Here is a 25369-nt window from a genome sequence, read left to right as displayed (position 1 = left end):
CCCAGCAGTCAATTGCAGCCCCCAGCCCTCTCTGTTTGGCCCTTTGGACTCTCAGGCCACAACCTTCTTTCACTTTGCTCCTTGAGCTTTTCAGTGGCTGGAATGTGCCCTGGAACTCTTGTCTGGATGGAGGAGAGGGATGCCAGCCTACTGTGCATAGGTGATGTTTACATTCATTGCCCCACCCAATTCTGGGCATGTGGACCCCTGGAAGATTGCTCAGAAAGGAATGTGGCCCTCAGAGTCCCCCACCCCTCTGCCTTCCTCTGCTATTTATCCGCTTGCCCCTGTGGTCTTGCCTCTTGCAGGAAGAGCGAAGAAGCAGCAACCCCCAACGGAGGCATTGCATACCTCTGTGTTTTTACTCCACTCTATGACTCAGTCACACAAACACCATTGCCTAGTTTTTTTAAAAAACAAAACACAACAACCTTTATTGGCAGGAACAAGCCCTATGAAATGTGGAGACGGAGAGCCCTTTGGCGCTTGGGCTGGTGGAGTGGGGTCGAGGACTCTTCCCTGAGGTGACCAAGTGACCCCCCCCTACACAGGGCCTTTGCCCTCCATGCTGTCGGCCGTCACAGTCCATTGCACATTAAATAACTCCACAGATAGCACCAGACCCTCTTCCCCAATCCCTTAAAGTTTAAGCCTCAGGAACATCCCAGCTGGAGTGTGTAGCAGGCAAGGGCCCAGATGCCTGGTTTCCCTCAGACTCAGAGATACGTCACAGGGTTCTGTGCCCATGGGCAGGAAGGTGGCTCCTCCGTGCCAGTGGTAGAGGTGGGGATGCCTGTGGGACTAGCCAGCAAACAGGGCTGCCCCCAAATACATGGGCTCCTGAGGCAGAATTCTTCAGCGGGTGGAGCTGGTTGAGGTAGTCACTCTGGGCTGGGCTGCTCCCGTGCCCATCTGCCAGAGAGGCAAGAGGAAAAGGCCTCTTCTGAGCAGTGCTACTTTCTTGGCCTGGGTGGGGTAAGGGTGGGGGTGGACAGAGAAGACTCTATAGCCTCCCAGCTCATTTCAGCCCCATTTTCGTCCGTAGCTGCCAACCTCAGTAAAAATAGGAAGCAGACCGTGCAGGCTGGGCTGGATAAGCAGGCCAAGGGGCAACAGGCACTGCAAGGATAGTTGTTGTTGCTGCTGCTGCTGCTGCTGCATGTCACCCCAAGGCTGGTGGTAAGGCAGGGAGGCATGGAGACAATCCTTTCAGCTATCATTTGTGTGCCAGCTGGTATCTGCTGTTTGCTCTGAGTTTTGAGCAGGTTCTGGGCCCAGGAACAGTTGAGAACCTGAATTCCTTGCACTGCTTTTGCCTCAGACCAAGTTGCTGGCTAGTCTCTGCTGTGCCTCTTCATCCCATTCTATGTTGGCTCCATATTCATCGCCTAAAAGTGAGAGGAAGAAACAGTGGCTTTGGGTTACTTTTGACGGTGACTCAGACACTACAACTAATCCAGAATAAGGCAGCCAGATTGGTGACAGGGAGCAACCGCTGGAACCATATAACACCAATCCTAAAGGTTCCCAGGACGTTTCCGAGCACAATTCGAAGTGTTGGTGCTGACCTTTAAAGCCCTAAATGGCTCTGTATACCTGAAGGAGCACCTCCACCCCTGTCATTCAGCCCAGACACTGAGATTCTCCTCCGAGGGCCTTCTGGCAGTTCCCTCACTGCAAGTATTGAAGCTACAGGGAGAGGGCCTTCTCGGTAGTGGTGCCCACCCTGTGGAACGCCTTCCCATCAGATCTCAATGAAATAAACAACTATCTGACTTTTAGAGGACATCTGAAGGCAGCCCTGCATAGGGAAGTTTTTAATGTTTGATGTTTTATGGTGTTTTTATATTTTGCTGGAAGCCACCCAGAGTGGCTGGGGCAACCCAATCAGATGGGTGGCTAATAATAATAATAATAATAATAATAATAATAATACACTAGTGGCCAAATTTGTGGAAACCTTTTGGAAAAAGTGTATTTCTGAGGTTTGATGGCTCATAACACCACTTTTATTTTTTGTAATACCATAAAATATATATCAATGGAAAGATAATTTAATGAAGAATGTAATGCAACAAAGTTTGTAAAATTATCTGTATTCTATCAAAAGTTATAGCCAAATAACCAGAAAAAGGAAACACAACTTGCTTGGGTTGATATGCAGTAGCTTTCCTTCATTTGAATGTATTTTGGGGCATTTACATTCCCATTGAGGACCCAAATTCTGCCCACACCTTTTGCTGTCATACAACCCCAGATCATAACACTATTCGTGTTCTGCAGTCCTGTTGCAGTGCGCATCTCCCCCACCCAGCTTTGGCCATAGCCAAGGCTCCCTCGCTGTTCTCTTCTTACCTGTGTGGCACCCGTGTACCCAGATGCGGTGTCCGTCATACTGGCACTGGCAGCGAAGGACATTGTTGGAGAAATCCGACTCAGCTACCTCGTGTTTTGGATTCACAACCACCTGGTAGGGCAGAGGGTAGAGACTGCTGTAAGCTTGGCTCAGAGAGCTATTGTGGGAAGGGGGATGTTCTGTGTCCAGATCGGTCCACCTGCCCATCCCTGTCACTTGCCACCACTTACCTGGAAGATGTAACTCCCACTTGGCACATCGGTGATGTCCACCCACTGGCAGTCAATGTCATGTCTGTATGTGTCCCAGCAGCCTACGCTGACACCTTGCTCTCCAAAGTTGGCACAGGCAAAGCGCCGCTGCAGTCCTGTAGGGGAATGACCATAGGCTGGGTTCTCAATGCACTGATACAGAATAAGGCCTGCCCTGCATCACTGCCAAGGTCCTCTGCTTTCAGGGGCTGCTTGTGTGCATAACTTAGAATCATAGAATTGGAAGGGACAATGAGAGTCAACTAGTCCAACCCACTGGAGAGGACTTTATGGAACCAGGGGTGGGGATGGGGAGTGGCTCAGAAAAAAGTTTGGGGACCCCATCTGTAGAGGCAACCCCAGATTCTGGCTTTGCCCCTGCACCCTCTTGGCACTTACCATCTGGGCAGTTGGTGTCCTCCAGGCAGAAGCTGGCCTTGTGTCCTTGAGCCACCCTGGAGCCATTGAGAGTCAGCAAGTCATAGTGGGTGAAAACCTCTATGCTGTGGTAGTGCCTGTGGGAGGAAGGGCCATCAGGAGCCTGCTGTGCAATCAGGGGAAGGTGAGGGTTGGGGAGAGAGTGGGCTGGGCTGGGCAGCGGCCACTGGAGCCCTTTTTTGGGGCTGGGGAGGAGTAGAAATCTGCTGATCCATGAAGCCGGGCAGTGCAGGAGGATTAGGCGGGGCTGTCGGCTGAGCTACTATTATAGCTCTGCAACCCCGCTCACCCATAATGACAAGCCTGGTGTCAACGTTGCTATTTTCCCAGATGCAACAAACTCCGCTTGCACCACAAAACATCTCGCCGGGGGTAAATGCTGCTCTTTGGGACACGTGAGCCTCATCTCACAGGGAGAGGAAGCCACTGGGTTTGGGGAGAGGAAAGGAAGTCTGGACCGCATATGCATAGCAGGCAGATCCTGACAATCGGTTTCTGGCATCCAGCTCCAAATCCTGCACGTGCTCCATAGGGCACCTGCATCCCTCTGCTAGCGGTTAACTCAGCACGGCAGGAGTGGCAGCGCTGTGTCAAGAGGGAACCCCCTACCTGTGGCACTGGTGCCAGATCCAGGCGTGGCGCCCGGTTTTTGGAAGGAAGTCAGCCCGGCCGAGGTTGTGGATCTGCGAGGAGAAGCGCAGCAGGCGGCGATGGCCGTAGGGCCACTCCATGCGATCGGCAGAGGCAGAAAGGCAGCCTTCTTCGTGCGCACAGGACAGCATGCTCAGTGGGCGGTCCTCCAGATAGGCAGTCTCCTGCACTATTTGGGCACTCATCACCAGATCTGGGGCACCTGCAAAGAGAAGTCCAAAGTTACATGAGGTGTCCCGCTGTCCCGACTGTGTGTGTAGTGGGAGGTTAAACTCTGAGGACAGACAACCCTGATCTGCCGTACTGCTCCCTCCCAAGCGCCTCCCGAATAGCTGTATCCTTTGAACTCAGCACTGCAGTCCTTGGCTCAGCTTTGGCATATGGCCAGAGAAAGGGCCTTGCAGAGCCAGGCAGAAGCCTGGACCGGGTAGATAATGTGCCCCCCTTTTTTTACCCTGGGGATAACTGAGGTCTTATAAATAAGTAAGTATATAAATAATTTTCACAAAAGTTATGCTGACAAATAATTTTATTTCAAGGCCCCAGTGCATCCTCTGCGATTGTGAATATGCTGACCAAGGCCCCCTTTGGAATCGGAGGCCCAGGCCAAGTGGCCCATATGCCCCCCCCTCTGTCTGGACCTGGCCAGAGATGAATCTACCTGCCTTCCCCCAGGACAGAACTATGCTTCTCATGTTTTTTATTTATTACATTTATATGCCAGTTTTATCTTCCAAGGATCTCAAGGCGGTGTACATGGTTCTCCTCTTCTTCATTTAATCATCACAACCACCCTATGAGATAGGCTAGGCTAAGAGATAGAAGGCGATGGGTCCAAGGTCACCCAAAGAGCTTCATGGCTGAGTAGGGATTCGAACCCTGCTCTCGCAGGTCCTGGTCCAAGACTCTAACCATTATGCCACACTAGCTCTCTACGTGGCTGCTACATCCCCACAGATGTAGCTGCCATATCATGTGATGTGCTGCCACCGATGCTGGTCTGTTTCCCTTTCCACTCACTGCTGGTGCAGGTGACTCCGGCAGAAAATCGCCCCCCTCCGGACGGGCAGTGCACAGGCCCATGGTGCTGGCACTCCAGGATGGAGAGTTCAGTGCCTTTGCAGCGCACGCCGCTCAGCACCACCTTGGCAGCGTCAGAGTTTCCCTTCCAGTACCATGTCTCCTGTAAAGAGAGCAAAGGCAATTCTGTTGAACAAAACCCCACATGACCCTGGGAGCATTGCGTGTGAAGCAGCCCTTCATCACATAAGCTCCAAGGCGCCCTGTTCAACTCCTCCCCAGCTCTGGATGTTTGGACAGGAAGCCTCAGCCTCCATCCGTGCGACTGAGGAAGTGAGCCACGTGCAGCTGACTGCTCAAGGCAGGATCAGAACCTGGCTCTGGGTGCAAGAACTCACCTGGAGAGCATGGCTGGCAAAGCCCAACCCCAGTTGCCGGCACACGACCATGGCTTCCTGGAGTCCCCAGTGTTCCCCGCAGACGGCACCCCAGCGCAAGGCACCTCCCTTGGAAACCAGGATCTCAACCACGCCCTCCTCTGGAGTGCGCCCACCGGCCAGGCGTACCTGAAAGAGGGAAATGGATTAATGGGCTAGATCATTCCAGTGTGGTGAGGTCTGGGTCTCAGGTGTACCTATGGCCGCTGCTAAGAATTCAGAGAAGGAAAGGGCCCAGTGACTAAGGGATGGAGGCTTGAGAGCACCTCACCTCTTGGGTGAACCAAGTGGCAGCTGTTTGTCTTCACATGGGCTTGAGATGGGCCTCAGCCGCTTTGCAGCCCCCCAGCCCTGAACTTGGGGCCCAGCAAATGTCAGTTCAGCTACCAGAGTCCAAAAGAATAACACCTGATTCCCCTCCTCGTGTTATTTGTCTCACTCCCTGTGTGCCCCCAAGGAATCGGGTCTTACCTGGCTCCGAGCTTCTGTCTGGGGCACATTACAGCGAACAGCCGCATCTGCTTCATGACGGCACCCCGTCTGCATCGCCCCTTGGGAGCGGCACTCTGCCAGCGAGCGCTCGTAGCCCCTGCACCGCACTCTTGTCAAGTGGATGGGACCCAGGCCTGTAACAGGAGCCGCTTTTAGTAGGGATGGACAGTCACCAGACTGGCCTCACTGCTTCCCCAACCTCTGTTTTCATGGAATTGTAGAGTCAGGAGGGACCATGAGGGCCACCCACTTCAACCCCCTACAATGCAGGAATCTTTTGCCCGATGTGGGGCTCAAACCCCCGACCCACGATTAAGAGTCTCACGCTCTACTGACTGAGCTATCCCAGCATGATGTTTTGCTTGGTTCTTCCTCTCCCTGCTTCTTCTTCTTCCTCCCCTGCCTCAACAGTCCCTTGGATCTCTCTCCCCAGCCCACACTCTCCATCACCAAAGATTCCTTCTGCCACCCTCCATGGGTCTCCCTTTCCCCTTCCAAACTGTGTGGCTCTGTGGCGTGTTCTAGAGGGAGGGACACCTGGCCCAGAACTGGTCCTTTCCTTGTCTCTCCTTCCCCCATAGGACGAGGGAAGCTCCCCTGTAATGCTTGCATAGCCTCATCCTCCACTCACCTTGGCCCAGCTGAGCCCTGGAAAGAGCTTCTCGTGCCGTGCCATATCCCAGTTGTCGGCACACCACACTGGCGGCAGGCAGGTCCCAGTCTTCATCACACACGGTGCCCCACTGGCCACCCACCAGCACTTCCACACGCCCTTCACCTATTTGTGCGCCCGCACGGAGACGAACCTGCTGCTCCTGCAGGAGTGGAAAAGCGGATATGAGACAAAGCAGGCACGAGGGCACCTGCCTGTCTTGACAAAGCTGCCAACTTGAATAAAATACTGGCATAATAAAAAAATTGGGGAAAGTAAGCCCCACCCCACATAACTGATCACAGGATGTGGCACACGCACACCATTTGAATGGCAATGCCCACCAAATTTGGGGCAGCAGCCCCCTCAAATATTTTATTGGGGGGCCGAAGGGACATTGCCCCCTAGGAGCTGGCTACTAGGACTGGGTGACTTCTAAAGTAGCAATGGCAGGGAAGACCAAGAGGGAAATAATGGTTTTTTTTGCCATGACAGTGCAGTTATTGGTGGAACCTACAGTTCCACTGCACCATCAGTTCTCCCACGCTTGATAGGAAGACTTTGGTCTAGTTCTTGGTTTTATAGTCTTATCTTTTGTAAACCACTTTAAGGTGTCCGCCCCCCTTTACAATCAAGCGGTGTTTAAATTTTATGAAATAAATAAGGGAATCCTTCTTGCAAGGTGTGTCTGACACCGACTCTGCCCAGTGGGAAATGTGCCCCCTTCTGCTTACCTCTTTGGGCTTGGCTTGGCCAGGCAGCTTGGCTCTGATAGGCTGGAACTGTGGTCCTGCTATACAGCTGACCAGGGCATGCATGCCCCCGGGACAGGAAGGTTGGTTCCTAGCTGGAGGAGGCACATGCAGTTTGCATTCACCCAGATGGGCCTCCGTGCCCAGGCACTTGATCCGGTGGATCCAGAATGTGTTGTTTGCAGTCAGGCTCTTTAAACTGTAAAATTAAAAGGCAGAGGTGATAGGGAGGTGGGTGGACCACATCCCAAATGATCTTTCCTCTCACAATCTTTGCTGGTGCTTCAAAAATTTGCTGCTAAAAACTCTTGGGAGCAAGCAGGGAAAGGGGAGGGGGGCAAACAAATCCCTGAGACCCACATCTCACTTCTGGCTCTGAGCCTGAGGCAGACATTGCCCATCCTGACTTTTGGACAGGGTAGGGGTCATCAAAGGGGACTTTTGGACAGGAGAGGGGTCATCCTTGTGCAGAGATCTCATATTCTGGCCTCTAGAGATGATGCTTCTGCTTCCTAGCATTTCAAGTCTCTTCTTATCAAATTTTGATTGTGCACTGCTGAACAGAAGGACAAGACTGGTAAAAATCCTCACCTGGACCGTGGATCCTTCAGCTTCTGATTCCAGAGTTTCCTGAAGGGTGAGAAGATTGAATATCAGTGCATCAGGAGAGTGGTATTGAGAACACGCATGGTGTGTGACTGGAGTTGCCACTTCTATAGAGACCCAAATGTGCTTTCTATTGAGACGTTTTGCAGTGGTTTTTTCTGGGGGGGATGCAGTGGTACGCATACCCCTAAACATTTTGTGTATCTTTGTACTTTTGTCCATTTACTGTATTTATTTTTCCCGATTTGAACTATAAAACGGTGGGGTTTTTTTGAGTCAAAATGAGAGTACGCCTAAACATTTTTAAAGAAAAAAAGCACTGACTTTTTGTTTGGATGGGTTCTTTTTCAAAAAGTTCATCATCATAGATTCTAAACACTTATTCTACTACTACTATTACTAATAGTCATAACAATTTACTTATTTATCACCTTTCTCACACATCTCAAAGTAATGTATGACATGTAATAAAAATGGGGGGGGACCAACAACACAGAAAACTGCAGTAAATTTAAAAGACACAATACAAAGTAAACACCCGTTCCAGAGCCTTATTCATCCAACTGCCCTTCCTTTCTCCCACTTTTTCCCTCTGGGGGAGCTGCCCACATTTCAAACAGCAACTGGATGATGCTACTGTTGTTATGCCCTCACGACCACCGGACTCCTGGAAAGCTGCACGGTTTCTCCTGTAAACAAATTCCAGAGCTGTGGCAAATGGTACAAGAGTGCCAGCAGCCACAGAAAAGGATGGGTAATCTAAATCAAGATTGTGCAGCTGTACCAAGGGCTTTGGCATCTTTAGCTGAATCCTCACCCTCATGGTCTGGGAAGATGGGCCCAAGTCTCTCCACAGCCCGCAAGAAATATGTTGGTCTGGGGAGGAAGCCTCCCAGGCTCAGAGCCAGAAACAGCAGGTCCTTCTCCTCTGTGAGAAGCTGCCTGGGCCAGCCCCAGCCTTCTCTGTAATTACCCCACTGCGGTTTGGCTCATCCCGCCAGAGAGATGGTCCTGGCACCCACACCTGCTCATTGCAGGGCTATATTTATAGAGAGAATGGTGGGTGGAGCATGGAAGATGAGCAGAAGAAAACAGGGGCACGTGGGACTACCAGCACATGAGGGGGGGGCATAGTCAGATCCCACAAAGCCACAGGAATGGGACAGGACAGTCGTGAGAGACAAAAATGGACACTGAGGCAAGACATAGAGAGGCCATTGTGCCCCAGGAAGCCACTCATGTGCACCAGTCACCTGTGTATGCAGGACTATTGTGAAAATGGTGTTTTAAAAAAAGACCAAATCACATACTGCATAAGACTCTGGGGTAGCTCAGTTGGTAGAACAGGACACTCTCAATCTCAGGGTTGTGGGTTCAAGCCCCAGGTTGGGCAAAAGAATCCTGCATTGCAGGGGGTTGGACTAGATGCCCCTCGTGGTCCCTTCCAACTCTACAGTTCTATGAGTCTATGTGAGAACAGCCATATGTGGAGTTAGCCAAGCTGACTGTTAGGATCCGGAACCAAGGCGACCAGAAATTCCAAAGAGATTGGAGTAAATTTATGGAGTACTTGAAAGATTATTGCAAAAATGTGAAGACACTAGCAGGACTGAAATAAATTTTGTGATGTAATGTAAAAATAGTATCTGATCATGGACAAAAAAACCCAACTTGATATATACTGAAGGACAGAAACTGGCAGTTGAAATGCGCATGCAATTTATTAGAAATTGGGAAACCAGTTGAAGGGAAGGAGGGAAGTTGTGTGCTCGGTGGAGCAAAAGTGTTTGATTTGTGTTTGAAAAGTTGTTATATTTTGTGTTATAAAAAAAGAAAAATAATAAAAGTTAGAGAGCCATTGAGGGTCATCAACAACTCCTTGTCCCAGGTATGACCAGAGACTGGAGATTTGGAAGGTTGCCAGGGTAACAGCTCAGGGGAGGGCAAGGGGTTTCTGGGAAGAAGAAAGAGGAGGAAGGGAAAATATTGGTGAGGGTGAAAGAAAAACTGCCTGCACTGCTGTGGACCATGCTGTAGGATCTGAACCTCCTCCATGCAGATGGAAGGTGTAAACAGGCGAATAAATGCTATTTCTTAAAGCATAACAACCTCCGCTGTGTCTTCTATTCTCAAAAGGGACACAGAATCTGTGTGGGCGCCTGAGATCCCGTGTGGGACAGGTGCCAGGCTTCTGTAACAATAGCAAACAAGGTAGACCTAATCATCTGACTTAAACAGCTTCCGGTGTTCCTATGCACCAAATGCTTCCCCACCAAACATCCTATACTGATGCATATGCACCCTTTGTGCATGCACATCAAGCTGCCTCCCATCATGGGTGCCCTCTGTTGCTTTCTCAGCCGCATCTGCACCACTGCACCCTGACAAGGCAACTTGCCCTTCCACCTGTGCAGCCCCCCTCCCCCCACCAGCTCTGACCTGTAGAAGCCTGTGGCAACTCGTCCTTCCTTGGGGAAGCCCAGCATCCCACACACCACTCGAGTGTTGTTGCGCGTCCACCCGGCATCACACACCTGGCGCCAACGCCCATGGATTTTCACTTCCAGGGCGCCTTCTGTGATGGGAGAAGCCAACTTGGCCCTGGCCAGGATTGGCTTGATACGCACCTCTTCCACTCTGGAGTCCTGCGCGAAAGAAAGGAAATGGTACATGTTACTTCACCCGTCCACAGATGAGGGGAGACATGTTCCAAGGTTGGGTTTGTCTCCCATTAGGCTGCAGATTTATGGCCAGTTACTGAGGAATATTTACCATGAAACTCAGTTCAGCTCACATCAGAGCAAATAGGCATGAGACGTGGGTCTAAGCCAGATGTGGGGAACCTTTAGCTCTCCAGATGTTGCTGAACTCTGAGTCCTATCATCCCTACCCATTGGCCAACTGGCCATGACTGATAGGAGTTATTGTTAAGCAACATCTGGAGGGTCAAAGGCTGTCCACACAGCCCCTCTTGCAGAGCTCCAGTGTCCAATGAGAGGCCCTCACCTGGATGCGTGCCGTAGCTGGGTTGGATCGGCGTAGACCTGTGCAGATCACGCCCGTGTCCTCGTTGTGGTTGCAGTCTGTCACACCCCAGCCATTGGATTCACACTCAGCCAAGGAACTTTCTGTGCCAGAGCAGCGCATGTTGTCCAGCCAGATGGGGCCTATGGATAGACAGAACAAGGATTCCTAGCTATTCTTTTTCCAAGCATGGCTGTCACAGCCCGATTTCCTCCAGGTAGGTGCCACTTTCCTAGGAAAACCCATACTCTCTGATTTATACTGTAAGGCAGGGGTAGGCAGAAAGCAGACAAAAACCTACTGGTAGGAGACCCCTGGGTGATCTTCAGTAGGTGATCAAGGGTTTCTTGGCTCCCAATTTTAGTTGCTTGGAAACAGGAATGATAACGCCACATTCCTGTACCCACTTCTCTGGGAGCAAGTCCCATTGAGCTATTTCTGAGCTAACATGTATAGGATTGTACTGTAAAAGAAAAACACCTATCTTTTTCTAAATGAGGCTGCTGAGGGTGGGTGGAAAGATGGAGATGATTTTGAGCAAAAATACCCCTGAGTTCAGTTTGGGTACCAAAACCAGGTTTCTGTGCTGCTTATGTGCTCAGTCATTATAAATAAATATCTGCCTCTTTGGAGCCACTATTTTGTACCTGGTTCTGGATGGTGAACGTTGGGGTTCAAGTTTGGAGGGGGGGATCCAGAGTACATCCCCTAAACCTGAAGTCTGCCCATCCCTGCTAAGGTAAATCTTCCCATTAGCACAACACCAAAGCATTTGACATTAGAACAAGGACTTAATTTATCATGCAGATTTCTCTGGGCAGATTGACTGTGCTAATCGGATGCCAGCCTATCTGCGGCGACATGAGATATTTTCAGACCTGAGATATTTTCAGTAGAATTACCTGACCGAAAAGAAAAGAAAAAAGCACCATGGATATAAATGAGCCTGAACGAAATACGCTGCATCATAGAGGGGGTCTGGCATTCCACAGCCCCCTAGACCTGGATGCATAGGTTCAAGATGGTGACGTACATTTCAGATGTGCGTGCCAACAGACAAGCACATTTTCAAAAGCAATTTCTCCACCTTTGGTGCCACTCCAGGTTGGCATCTCTGTGCCCTTGGCAAGGCAGCCAGCACTTTGGAACACTGAGCAGGGTTGAAGTGAACCATTAGCAGGGAGTTCCTTCTAAAAAACTCCAGGTGGCACACTTGCCCTCCTCTTTATGGTGCCCCTTGCCGAGAGCAGTTTTATTGAGGTGTGCCAAACCAAATCTTCCACCCACTGCGAGCCCTTGGTGACACTGGAGCTGATAAGAAGGCTAGAGCCTGACCAAAGCACTCGTTTCTAAAAAGGAAATGTTCTGTACAGCTCAGACTGGCCTGGAAGCAGCATTTCAGATCCTGAAAACAAGGGCCCATGATCTTAATGTGGACTGTGGTTACTTGACGGTGAAGACAATGCTCAGAGGTCCTCTTTGCAGGTCCTCAGCTTGGAAACTGGGAATAGGTCAGAAGGCTGAAGTCTGCAGGATAGCTCAGTCAGTAGAGCACAAGACTCTTAATCTCATGGTCGTAGGTTCAAGCCCAACATTGGGCAAAAAGATTCCTGCATTGCAGGGGGTTGGACTAGATGACCCTCGTGGTCCCTTCCAGCTCTACAATTCCATGATTCTATTATGAAACCCATCTAAATCTGAGCCCAGCAGCAGCACCACCCCATGTCCCCCCATTCCAGTTCCTCCTTACCATCTCCTGGGCCGTACTTGGCACTGTGCGCCCAGTTCACGGCACCTTCGTAGCCCAGCTCCCTGCAAGCCACGCCCGCCACATGGATGTTGAAGTCGTCGTCACACACGGTGCCCCACTGCCCATTGTACAACACTTCCAGCCGCCCTTCGCCTACTTGGCTCCTGGGCCCCACCAGCCGTAGCTGAATCTGTGGACGCTGGGCCCCGCTGGGCACAGCCAGGCATGCCAGCAGGAGGAAGGTGAGATGAGAGAGCATCGTTGGTCCAAAGATGACGGTGAGACCTGGGAGATATGAGAAACCTGATTAATGGAAACATAGTTTTCTGGGTAAGGAACGAGGTCAGCGGAACTCCCTGCTACAATGAATCCATGTTTGATCAGGTATCATTACAGACACACAAAGTTACAGGGTGAGAAGGAAAGCGGCTGGGCAAGTCTAACAGGGCTGGTCCTTCCCAAAAGACTGAAGATTGTACTACAGCAGGGTCCTCCAGTTGCTGTTGGACTCCATCTCCCATCAGCCCTGGTCAGCACAGCCAATGGCTAGGGATGATGGGAGTTGTAGTCCAGAGTCATCACGTTAGTTTTTCCCATCCTATTGTCATGCTAGGGACAAATGAAGACAGAATAAAACTTTGCAGTTAAACAGTTTCTATTGTTAATTACTGCGACTGATTTTAAAAAACATTTATATCCTGCTTTTCCATTGGAGACTTTCAAGGTGGCTTGTAACACAGTATTTTAAGACCAACACTCGTTTGGGAGAGTGTGTGTGAAAACAGCCAAAACAAAAAATTCAGGACCAGGAAATGATTATAGTTATCTCACTTGAAGCAACTAACACTGATACTGTACAGGGTTAAAACAAAACAAAAAAACGCACAGCCCGTCCCTCCGGGATGAATGGATGGCCGACAGACAGATGTGGAGGGACAGAGAGACAGATGTGAACAGGTTGAGGCAAGAACATTCCAGCCACCCACACGCGCGGGATGGTGACTTATAATCTTCTGCTGAATACCTCCAATTCAGAGAACTGAGATGTTTGTTTGTCTGCTTTTCCTTTATTTAGACGCTGCCTTGGGTGGTTTGGGGGGGCGGGGGTAGCGGTTGTCAGTGTTTTCACCTGAGAATGCAGAGCTCATAGAATCGGAAGGGACTCCAGGGTCATCTAGTTCAACCCCCTCATGGGAGAGAAAAGGAAACATTGCCGGACCCTCCCCTCTTTTATCGCTATTTTCCCAATACACCCCCCCCCCCAAATCAACAGAATGCACTTGCTATTGGGATCCATGTTCCATGTCTTTCTACCACCTGGTTTTCTTTTGGGGTGTGTGTGTTCTGTATTGCAAAATAACCAACGCGCCCAATTTTTTGGGGAAAGAGTTGCAGGGGACACCCCCTCTCCCCCACCCCCAAAATAATAAATCTCCCCAGAAATCCAGAGCCAGTCCCGCAAAACCTCTCTCCCCAGCGAGACTTTCCGTCTGAATACTCACGTGCACGCGCGGCTCAGCCAGTCCAGGAGAAGGAGAGACGGGGCTTCAGACAACAAGTGAGCGATGCTGGCGGCCACGAGCGACGGAGCCGGAGAGGAGAAGCGCAGGGGCTGGGGGCGCTCAGGCGGCGTCGATCCCGACCAGGATGTCCACGCGGGGCAGAGAGCGAGAGGTGAGCCGAGCCTGTCCCCGCGCTGCCGCCTCTCGTCCGCAGCCCGTCCCGTCCAGCCTTTTTATCGTGGCGGCCGCCCCCCCTGGCTCTCGGACAGATCCGAGAAGGGGCAGGGCAGGACGGAGCCTCGACTGCCTGGATGCTCAAGAGGGAGGGGGGGCCTTCAGAAAGAGCCCACGAATAGGGTGGCCGCAGCATGCCGCTGCTTTCTCCACCTTAGGGGAAAAAAAACTTTGGGCAGGTCCCTTTGCGTTTAAATCAGGGCTGGTCCTCCAGATAGTGTTGGAGGGCTTTTTCCATCATTCCTGACCATCGCTCTTGCTGACTCCGACTTTTGGGAGCCAGAGTCCAATAAGAAGATTCCTGCTTGCCCAGGGGTTGGACTAGATGACCCATGGGGTCCCATCCAATTCTACGATTCTATGAATGTATGGCGGGTCACAGGTTCCCCAGCCCAGTCTTAAAAGCTGCCAAGAGCTGAAGTATTGATGCATCCGGGGTAGACTTCACCTGTTGGATATCCTTCTGAAAGGGCATCTGGGCAGAGAAAAGGGCAATGTGATTTGCAGGGAGGATGGGGAAGTCCCTGCCAGGATGCTGCCAGTTGAATGCTTGTGTTTGTGCCTCTCCAAACCCTACGTGTCCAGGATTGAGTTGGCCCAAAGTGCATGGGCATCCTGTGACCCTGTTGGATGACCAGGGCTGGCGAGAGAAGCTATACCACATATTTAAGGGGAAATCCAGGAGGCTCTCTGGCCTGTTGGGTGTGTGGGAAAGGTTTCTCTTTTGAAGGGTAGAGGAAGCTAAAGCAGCAGCAATACAGACTTGCTCCTGATACACCCTAATAGTTGGCATCGCTCCTGGAGCAGGATTGGAATCTGAGTAAACTTTTCCTGCATTGATCCCATCAACATCCCTGGGATGGGAAACCTTAGCTCTGTCCCAGAATGCCCACGTGGCCACAGCCAAGTCTCACCATCTTCCTTAACTTCACTAAGCAGAAGCTTGAAGGCTCTGCCATCTCAAGTTTTGAAATCTTTAGATTTCAGACAAAACCAAGCAAGATTCCTGGTAGGCAGTTGTTTCCCCATAACTGTTCTCCAAAGGAAATAAGAAGCCTGTGTTTCAAAGGCTACGGATGATGGATCTCACATTAGGTTTCACAGGTAGCAGTTCTGATACTCTCTCTCTCTCTCTCTCTCTCTCTCTCTCTCTCTCTCTCTCCAACAAAGGAAGAGGATCTTTGCCTCTCTGCTCCCTTTCATGTGAGAGTCTGCCTAATCACAAGAGAGCCAAGGCTGTGAAAAGAATGAAATGCAGGGTTCAAATGCTCAGGCCTTGGATGTGGAGTCAGCTTACATCAAAGCCTGCCTAAGACATTTTTCTGCCTGAGGAAAGACAAGATGGTGCCTTCTCCTAGTCAGTGTATGGAAACCAGCTACATTGGCAGTTGACTCTTCCACACAGGCAACATGGCAATGCCCTCAACTGAATCTGACGGTACCAGGCTAGCCTGAGGGTGGGGTGCAGGGCTGGTCATGTGGTCTTCTGCACACCTCTGTCTGTTCCACACTCCTGAGCATCTGCCTGACTCTGCCTAATGGTAGGGTCGGCACCAAATTACATCTCAACACAGTGTCCTCATCTGCATAATTATTCTCACCTAAGGTTGTACCTACAACAATTGTCTGCTCAACAAAATTGCAAATCTCCAAAACAGCTTGCTGCTGGTTATTCACACAACCCTTCCCTTCAAAAGATCGCAGGACCAAGAATCTTCTAAGGGCACTTTCACACAACCTTTTAAAAGAAAAAACTACCATCCTGATTTCTTGTGGGGATATTAGACAGTATCAGCTATTTAATGAGCATCCGCTCTTATTTGTTTTCAGGTCAGTTAGATGATGTTGCATCAAAGCAAGTGTTATTCCACACTTTCCAGAGTATTTCCCAGTACTTCCCTTTATCACAAAAAGTCTGACCATTTGAGGAAGTGGGTTTGTCATACAAGACCTCCCAGTCAACTTTAACTGTACAACCTGAATTTGCAGGTGTGTGATGGAATCCCACCCGAAAATAGCAACAGTCTAGATATGCCCTTTGATTGCAAAATGTAATTCTCCCACGAACGTCCTCTATAATAACAGAACTGGTGATACAAAGGAATTCACCAGTCCACAGACTAGATGCCTCTACTTTTAGGATATTCAAGAAAATCACAGATGCATTCAGGCTGAATAGAGGAAAAAGAGGAACTGAGGCAGGCGGTAATTCTGTTTCATTTATCCGGGAAGACCTGATGGAAGATGAGCCCACTTGTAGAACTGAGAGATCCAATGGCATTTATGCAAACAAAAAAGCCTGCAATGATGCTCATTCAAGGGATAATTTCATTGCTTGTGAGGAATGTTTGCTTTGTGACTAATCTTAAACATACTTATTTTTCACATTATCCACCACAGGGAGGAACTGTGCATTACTTCAGCAAATGTGTTTGTTGTCTAATTATAATGTGGAGGCATTTGCAAGGAGAATCAATAGATTCATCCGGCAGTATTTCTTTTGTAACCTTTCCCCCAGGCCTTCTGCCCAAGCTAGGTTCCTTTCCCATCTTTGAAACAGCTTGTTGTTGGGGTAGGGGAGAGAGAAAAAATGGTCCCCAAGACATTGTGAATGCTGTGCCAATATAAACTACTTTCTTCCAGTTTTTCTTGCTGTTATTGTTCCACTGGAGATTCAGAATTCCACTTCTCTGGTGCATTTTTTTAAGGATACCCCATCTGCAGCATGTAATTCCTTAGCAACAAGGTTAGTTCTGCCCTCTTCCACTATGTGCAAATAGGCTGCGGTGGCTGGTGCAGTGCCCATTGGGATTGGTGGGGCAGGCGTCATGAGACCAACAGTATGCGGAACCAGAGCCAGTGACAGGCAGAGATGTCCCTGCTTGGTTAGAAGGCAGGCTGAGGTTGGGGGGCAGAGCCCCCTCTGCTCTTAGGGACATGCTTCCACTTGACAGAGGAATGCACCAGTGAAATGCCAGAGAAGGGGCTGTGGGTCAGTGGCAAAGTGCAGGCTTTAGCTGTAGAAAGGTCCTATACATTTTCAATTCCTGACATCTCCAGGAAGGACTGGGAGACATTCCTGACCAAAACCCTGGAGAACCATTCTCAACCTGTGGGTCCCCAGATGTTGTTGGACTACAACTCCCATCACCCCTAGCTAGCAAGGCCAGCGCTCAGGGATGATGGGAGTTGTAGTCGAACAACATCTGGGGACCCACAGGTTGAGAACCGCTGATAGCGGCTTGTGTAGACCAAGGGTCAGCTTGAGGGCCACGTGCAGCCCTTGACCTAATATCATGCTGATGGCAAGAAAGGGAGGGCAAGAGTGGGCGATCCACCACCTTTTGACTCCAGCCCCACCTAACACTGGCTCCAGCCCCACCCACCTCTGACACGTGGGCCCAGACAGCTCATACTCTGGCATTGCCTGTGGCAATTCAACTCTCATAGAGAAAAGGTTCCCCAGCCCTGATGTAAACAATGCTGAACTAGATGGGCCAATGATCTGTCTCCGTATAAATCTGCCCCCCAAATTCCCAGTAAACTCCCTAGTAGCAACTATTAAAGTGCTATTATATTGGGGGGGGGGGGAGAGAGAGAAGACCTCCTCTTCTGCTTGCAAAATGGCTTCAGGGTAAACTTTCATCTTTACAGGTTGTGACCATTTGTCCCTTCGGAGTATTCCTTGCTCTCTCCAGCAAAGGCTTTTAGAGGATAACAGCTCAAGATACTAATAGAGAGCTCTGCTCTCTGTCAATCATTTCCACCTTCAAGAAGCTGATTGACTGGGGACACCATCAACGGGGGCAACTCTCTCCCATCTGTCTTGCTTAATAATAGCCACCGATATTCCCATTTCCTCCTCGTTTTGCCTAGTCATGTCTTTTAACTGTGTTTAGGAATGCTGGCCCTCTAGCTGCAAGCTGCGAAGATTAATGGCTCGCTGCGTGAAAAAAGATGCATGCTTTGTTTTCAATGTGTGTGTCAATTTTATGGGCTTAAAAAAAAAGTGAGCCTATGGGCACTTGTGCAACATGTGAGGATATTTGCAGGTCATGACCGTGGGTGTATGATGTGTGCACAAATGCATTAAAATAGGCTCTATTAAGGGCCACACAGACACAGGCACCACTCCAAAACAGAAAGAAACATGGGAGCAGAAAACAGACCTTGTTTCCCTGATTTTTGATCACTTCTGAACTCCGTGTAGAGCAAGGATGTGCTCTGCAGGGAGCTGGCTTCTGGACCCAGGCCAGTTGGCAGACCAACTCTGTGTTGCAAAGATGTCTGCAAACGTGACACGAAGGCTGGCAACATCAACCCCACCCTGTGGGAATCCCTTGCTGTGCCTGGAAACAGACAGTCAGGTCTTGTATCAACAGCAGTGGCCAGAGGAGAAATGACTGCTGGGTGGAGCACAGAGAGAAGAAACACCATGGTGCATCTGCAGCAGCACAACTGGATGCCTTCGTTTGCCCCAGCTGCAACAAAACATGTCTCTCCTGCATTGGTCTCTACAACCACAGCAGAAGCTGCAACTGTCCAACAGCTTGATCTCACCCCACCCCAAAGGCACACTCCTCCATTGTCTCCCAAGACAGATGGACGCCATCAGCAGATGCACGACTCATCAGTTGCAGCCAGCTTTAATTTAGCTCTGCTCTTCTCGCTCCTGGGATTCTTCTGAAAGCTCTGCCAAGGCACCTTAGCCGCGGTCCACAGCTGTACTCCTGCGAGGTGTCTCCTTGGGCTGCTGCCTTCCCCGTGCAACACTTCCTTGGGACTCATCCTGGCCCTGCCCATCACGGTCTGTGGCCTCCGCCTAGCAGCAACTAGCCCCGTTACAAGGCTGGAAATAAACAGGAAGTAGCGTTGCCCATGCCGTAGTCCACATCCCAGGCAGGAATGTGCCAGTGGCTACAGGCTGTTTGCTTAGAGTTTAAGGAGTAGGTTCCTGGCATGAGGAGCCAGAAAAAGCATGGCCCCAAATACCCCTGTGAGCTCACCATTCTGGCAATCCTTTGCAGGGAAAGACAAAGACCACGGAAGAAAAAAATCATGCCCCTATTTCTTATGAGAAGGGCACAGGGGAGCATCCTCCCGTGTCTGTTGGCAGAGTCCTGTGGCTACCCACTTGTGCCCAGCTTGGTCAACCAAGAGGCTGGCAGTGGCACAGTTTCTGCATCTCTGCCCAGCACGTGGCTTCTGGCTATATGATGTCAAGGCACGAGCAACTGCCAAAATACCAGATCCTTCCAAAAATGACTGCCTTTGACCTAGAGCTGTCAGCAGCAGGGCAGCTGCTCTGTGCAAAACATGAGGAGAATAGGCAAGATAGATGACCTTTGGATTGCTGGCTGGGGTGAATCAAAGGGAGGCTCTGCCCATCCTAAGCATCATTGAACCAGAAAGGGACACTCTTCCTGCCACGTGGGCTGACGATAATTTGTTTTCCTGCCCGTCTTGCCAGCTTTGGGAAGATTTGCCAGGACACGTCATTGGCCAAGTATCTGCAAATATCAGGGATGCTTGTCTTGATCCAGCTCAGATGCTTTGCACATTTCTTACAATCAGATCCACTCTCCTGAGTGACTTGTCATAGCATAGAAAAAAAGGAGTGAGCTGAACCAATTCCTCAATGGCATCTCAACCAAGCTGCCACCACTTTACCATCCATTTTAACTCAACACAGGTAAATCTGGTTAACTCAATCACAGCAGCATCTATTTCTTTGCAACATTGGAGATTCCAAGCTCAACTTTCATACTTACTCCTAATGCTGTTGTTTCTGTAGCACTTCTATCTTGCCTTTGCTCTAAAGGAGTTTAGTCCCCCTTTCATCCTCACACTGACCCTGTGAGGTAGGTTAAGCTGAGAGACAGTGTCTGGCCCAAGGTCACTCAGAAAAGTTTTGCAGCTAACTGGGGATCTGAATCCACATTGCCCCAGCCGCAGGTCTAAATCCAGGGCTGCGCGGGAAGACGGAGCTTTTGTATAACCAAGGCAAATCACACAAACGAAACAAAAATGGTTATTTAGGAACAACAGAAGAGAACATAAAACCATGTATATAAGATGAAGGAAGCATTAAAAACACATTCTAGCTTAGCTATGCATCAAATTAGTTTCAGAGACAAAAGAACATGCCAGAATAATATGGGCTGATACTCATGCTCTGAGTTACAAGAAGGTATAATAAATTTATGAATGCAGATAGGCATTAACTTCTCTTTTTTTGCTCCAGCTTTACACACATGCCTCATTGCCACAGTAATGCAATTCAGAGGTACACACTGAGGTCAAAAGGTAGCACTTTTTTTAATGCAAAATAGATTTGCTGTTGTTTTATTTATTTAAAACATTTATAAACTCACAAGCTTAATATTTTTAAAAGAGCACTAGGAAGCATGCAGCATAAAAATAGTTCACAATGGGTGGTATTCTGCTGTGTTTTGCTCAGAATAGACCCACTGATATTATTATTATTTTTAAATTACAGTATGCCATCCTTAATGGACATATTCAATCATTAACTGAATATTAATGAACATGACTGTTATGTCCATTAATTTCAAAAGGTCTACTCTGACTAAAACTTAGCCGAGTGCCATCCAATAGTATTACAACAAAAATACTACACAAACCTACATGCACCAAGGACCAATTTAAACATGATTTGGGAGATTCTTGATCAGGCCTCCCATTTATTAAACACAGATGAAAGGGTGAAACAGAGCCATGGTGCAAGGTAAGGGGCTTATCCAGATTCCCCCATGTAGCACCTCTGATCTCAATCCCCCCCACCTGCTGTTAGCCATGGGGGTGGGAGAAGGAGAGACAGGAAATATATGGGTATCAGTTTTTCTGCCCCCCACCTGCTGTTCACAGCCAACTGTAATTGCGGGGATGGGTTTTTACTGGGGCTGTGGTGTGGGGGGAAATGTTAGCCCCCTCCTCAAGTGTCATCTTGGCCTGCTTTCAAATGACTCCTTCTCTCACAGGTGCTTTTAACTCAAGAAAAGGGTGTTGGGTGTGATGTGGGCGACTCACATCACATCTGCTTTGTACCTGAGACAGAGAATCTGGTGACACCACAAACCTGCGCGGTTTAGCCAAGAACAGAATGGATGATGGTTATGATTCAAAGCAAACAAGACACTGGCAGTGAATCATACAGCAAGGAAAGAAACCTGTTGTTCAATGGAAAGTGGTTAATACATCAGGAAATATATGTGTAACCTATACAACCTGCATAAGAAAAGGAGAACAAGCCGATTCACAGCTTAGCCTGCAAATATAGCAGGCTGGCCAGTTTGAAAATGGCTCTGCTTTGCTCAAGAAGACTCTCCAAAGGATTGCAGAGATCCATTTTCTCCACCCCAGTCCAGCTGGGCCGCTTCCTTCAGACTCATCCATCAAGAGCCAGACCTGCCTGCGCAGATGCATGTGCAAAGGAAATATCTCGGGGCCCCACATGGCTGCTAATGGGACCCTGTCACCCCACTGATTTAGCGCAGCTCACTTCAGACGCGGTACACAAAGCAGGACGAATGATTGGGGAATCTCGAAAGTAGAAAGGAATGCCACCTGCTTTACCCTCATCCATATTTGTCAAATATGCCCTTGGACGGGCAGGAATTAATTCCTCTTGTGTTTACCTATTGCTTTCCCAAAGACCCATCAAGCCCAGGGCTGACTGGCTGCATCTCTTTGCGGGTCTCTTGGGGGGGAGGGAATACTCTCCTAGCCCCAATACTTGAGATCTTCCATGGGAAATTAAACCCAGGACTGTATACATAATAGATAAATAAAAACCCACCATTTCCTACTAAGCTGCAGTTTCCTTCCCTAGATCCCTTGCAGGCTTTTGCCCATGGCAATAAGAGCATCCTTTCCCCCTGCACCTGGTTGTTGTGTTTCCTCTTCCTCCTCTGACCTGCCCACAGAGCACTCAGCTCTGCAGCCATCGCAGCTCAAGGCTGGGAAGCTGTTGTGTCATTGACTGCCTGGGCTGGGCACGCCCGTTTGCCAGTCCAACGTGGCACAGGGCGGAGCGGAGGAGGCGAGCTGGTCCTCCCTGTCAGCTGCTGCCTCAGCACGTGTCAGGCCCTTGGCCCGGGATGTTCTGTGGTTAAGGCCAGGGAGCAGCTCAGGCAGCACTAAAAACAGCTCCGCCTGGAGCTATTCTCATCCCGTCAATATTTATATAGCTGTCTCAGGTGCAGCACCTCGTTCCAGAGACGTTTTATTTAGGGGCCGGTGGGAGGCAGGGCGCAGAGTTCAATTGGGAGAAGCGTCAGCAGGAGGAAGAGGTTTCGGAGGCCGAGCCAACGGATAGAAGAGCATTCAGCTCCCCGCGGAGGCTGACGGCTGGCCTGCGAGAGCTGGCAGGGATGGGGAGGGCACCCTTAGGCCACACAAACACTCCCTGCTTCTCCTCTTCCCACAAAGGCAGGCAAGGAGAAGATGGAAGGAGGAGGGAGACTCAGGGCAAGATGCTGTGCAATAGGAGGCTGGAGGCTGCCATCTCCTCTTCAGAAAGCACCCTGTAGCCTGGTTTGGATTAAAATTTAAAGTTGATGGGTATTTCAGGGAAGCCTGTGTTGTAAGCCATACCTTGCCCAGAGTGCCAAGCCTGCAGTCAGTGCCAAGCTGGGTCTATGAACTTCTTCATACAATGCTTCTTTTTGGGGGGTGCTAGTGGAAATTCCACCATTCTCAAATGTGGGTTTTTTTGGGGGGGCATCTGGGAGGGATTCTTCTCTGTGGCAGCCCCTAAGCTGTGTTATTCCCTCCACATAGAGGTACACCTAGCAAAGCTTTCAACATATGCTAAAGAAGCATTTCTTTACCCTGGCTTTTTACAGCTGAGATAAGTACATAGAATTGTAGAGTTGGAAGGGACCCTGGGGATCATCTAGTCCAACCCCCTGCAATGCAGGAATCTCAACTAAAGCATTCTTGACAAAGGGCCATCCAACCTCTGCTAAAAAACAAACAAACCAGGAAGGAAGGAGAGTCCACAACCTCCTGAGGGAGACCATTTCACTGTCAAACAGCTCTTACCGCCAGAAAGTTTTTCCTGATGTTTAGTCGGAATCTCCTTATAGGTGATGTCTTAGGACCTTTCTCAGTCTTCTGATTGTAAATTGTTTCAACTGATATTAATGCTGTATTTTTAGAACAGCGTAACTATCATAACAGCTTCCTATGCTCCTCAAGAACATCATTATTTCATTTATGTATCCAGTATTATTATTCTCATTTATGAATCTCTCCCGATCAGGCATCTGAGAACGACTTACAATAGTGTCCACATGTGATAAAACTACTACATATAGAAAAAGTTTAAACAATTGCACATAGCGAACAATTCAAATATAAAATGTATAGAACAACTGAGCAAGGTACTTCATCCTTTAGGGGGTGAGTTAAAAACATTTCAGAAGCTGTGCTTTCTAGCAATCCCATTGGCCCAGAGGCAGCCAGGGTGTGGGGAGTGAGCCAATGGCAGAGCAAAAAGAGCAATCCCTGGGACTGCAGGGATGCTTAACCCAAAGTCAAATAAAGGATGGGTGAGCAGAGGCCAGGGAGGAGGCAGAGGGGCAGGGAGGCATGGACAGCTGAGCAAGAGAAGGAGCCTCAGTGCTTTGGGTGTGTCTGAAACCCTGAAGTGCAGCATGTGACATTTCAGCCCTCTCCTCCTCCTGGGTAAGCTGACTGGGAAGACAACGTCCACAAAGGGCCGTCAGTCATACTGGTTTCCATGCAGGAAATCATGACGCATGCATCTGCCCTCTGGTGTCGGAAAAGCAGGGACACCTTGAGTGAAGAAGGGTTTCCACTTCTTGGGAGCGCTGAGGTTAGTATTCTTATTACCTCGGGTGACCTGCTCCACCAACTTAAGGAACCTGAGCTGTCAAGAGGCACTAGCCAGGATCAGCAGCTCCTGCTTTGGGGAGTTGTGGCTCTCGTAGGCCATGGGAGACCTGCCTGCTTCTCAGCTCCTACCAGGGCCCTGCTCCAACACCGCGTTCATCATCCCTGCCACATTTCGCTATATCTCAAGCAGGAAGGCCATCCGTCAGCCTCGATGCAGCGGGCACAGTGCTTGCCAGCTACTGCTGGCAATGCTAAAATAGCTGTACATAAGGCCAGCATGACATAAAACAATGAGAAGTATGGAACTGCCTTAGCAAGGTAGTTATCGCTGCTGTATTTGGCTTTGCGCTTGTTAAACATTGCTAAATTATGCTAAAGGAGCAATGCTTCCACCTAGTGGAAGCGATTGGTCCAACAGGCACGGAGCGGACGTTCAAAGGAGTTAAGGTGGGTTTTGTGTCGTTTTCATCAGGCTGTGCTGTGGCTCTTTCAGAGAGGGGAAAGTCCTGTCTGCAAAAGCATCCACTGGCAGACACCTAGGGTAGCCATATGTCCTCTTTTTCATGGGTAGAGTTGTCATAGCGATCCATAGTTAAATGCAGAAGTCGGCAAATGTGTCCTCTTTTCTCTCTTCAAAATATGGCAATGCTGGGGCAGCATTACATAGCCGAGACCCAGGGCACAGAGAATTTATCAGCTTATAATTTGCCATTAGGCAAAATTAATTGCTCTTGCGCTTCTAACTCCAGTCACTGTCGTACACTGGAAAAGCAAACACTAAAAAGAAAGGAATCGAGAGGTTGTAAGGGGAAAGATGCCAGATTATGAATCAGCAAGGCAATGGTGCAGCAAGAGAAGCTTCGTGGGTTGCATTTTCACTGAGCCAGCATATTCTGGAGTTGACAATGTTTAGGGAGCCCCTCCGGCGGGGGGGGGGGGAGGAGAGAGCTCTGCTCATAGCTCTTGGCATTTATTTATTGTATAGAACGTGCTTTCCATTTCTTCAAAGCAACTTTCTGACATCCTCATTGTGTAAGACGCTTAACTGAAACGGCATCAGTTGCAGAGCATTACATAACACAAAGACGTCCGTCAGCACGAGACTTTTCTCCTTGGGAAAGTCCGTCAACTGCTGCACACAACCCCCATTTATTTCAATTGAGTTTTGTGCTGCATTGGAATGAATGGATATTGTGCTCAGCAAGAATACCTGGGAAAACAGCACCTTGTGACTGCTGGCAACCTCACCGGCAAAGCTGTTGCATTTTGGCTGCCTTTCTCATCCCAGGGGTCAGTGGCAGAGTTCCCCCCCTCCCCCACCC

General features: G+C 49.5%; 1 protein-coding gene across 2 annotated transcripts; it reads right to left on the bottom strand.

The window, feature by feature from the left end:
* Positions 1-401: 401 nt before the first annotated feature.
* Positions 402-25253, bottom strand: LOXL4 (lysyl oxidase like 4). Of its 2 annotated transcripts, none has more exons than XM_081005871.1 (15): positions 23232-25253; positions 12430-12714; positions 10662-10822; positions 10095-10300; positions 7641-7679; positions 7032-7248; positions 6277-6460; positions 5625-5779; positions 5115-5282; positions 4717-4879; positions 3655-3898; positions 3007-3122; positions 2587-2723; positions 2356-2467; positions 402-1388 (listed from the first exon to the last, which is right to left on the bottom strand). In XM_081005871.1, exons 2-15 carry the CDS (start codon positions 12686-12688, stop codon positions 1318-1320), a joined length of 2232 nt encoding a protein of 743 aa, XP_080861997.1. In that variant the 5' UTR covers positions 12689-12714; positions 23232-25253; the 3' UTR covers positions 402-1317. The 2 variants fall into 2 exon arrangements, with proteins under 2 accessions (XP_080861997.1, XP_080861996.1); XM_081005870.1 differs by lacking the exon at positions 23232-25253 and adding an exon at positions 13932-15240.
* Between the last annotated feature and the right edge of the window lie 116 nt (positions 25254-25369).

This window comes from Podarcis pityusensis (genome assembly GCF_964106645.2).
Source record: "Podarcis pityusensis genome assembly, chromosome: 5".
NCBI classification, from domain to species: Eukaryota; Metazoa; Chordata; class Lepidosauria; order Squamata; family Lacertidae; genus Podarcis; species Podarcis pityusensis.
This window is presented reverse-complemented; position numbering and strand designations above follow the sequence as displayed.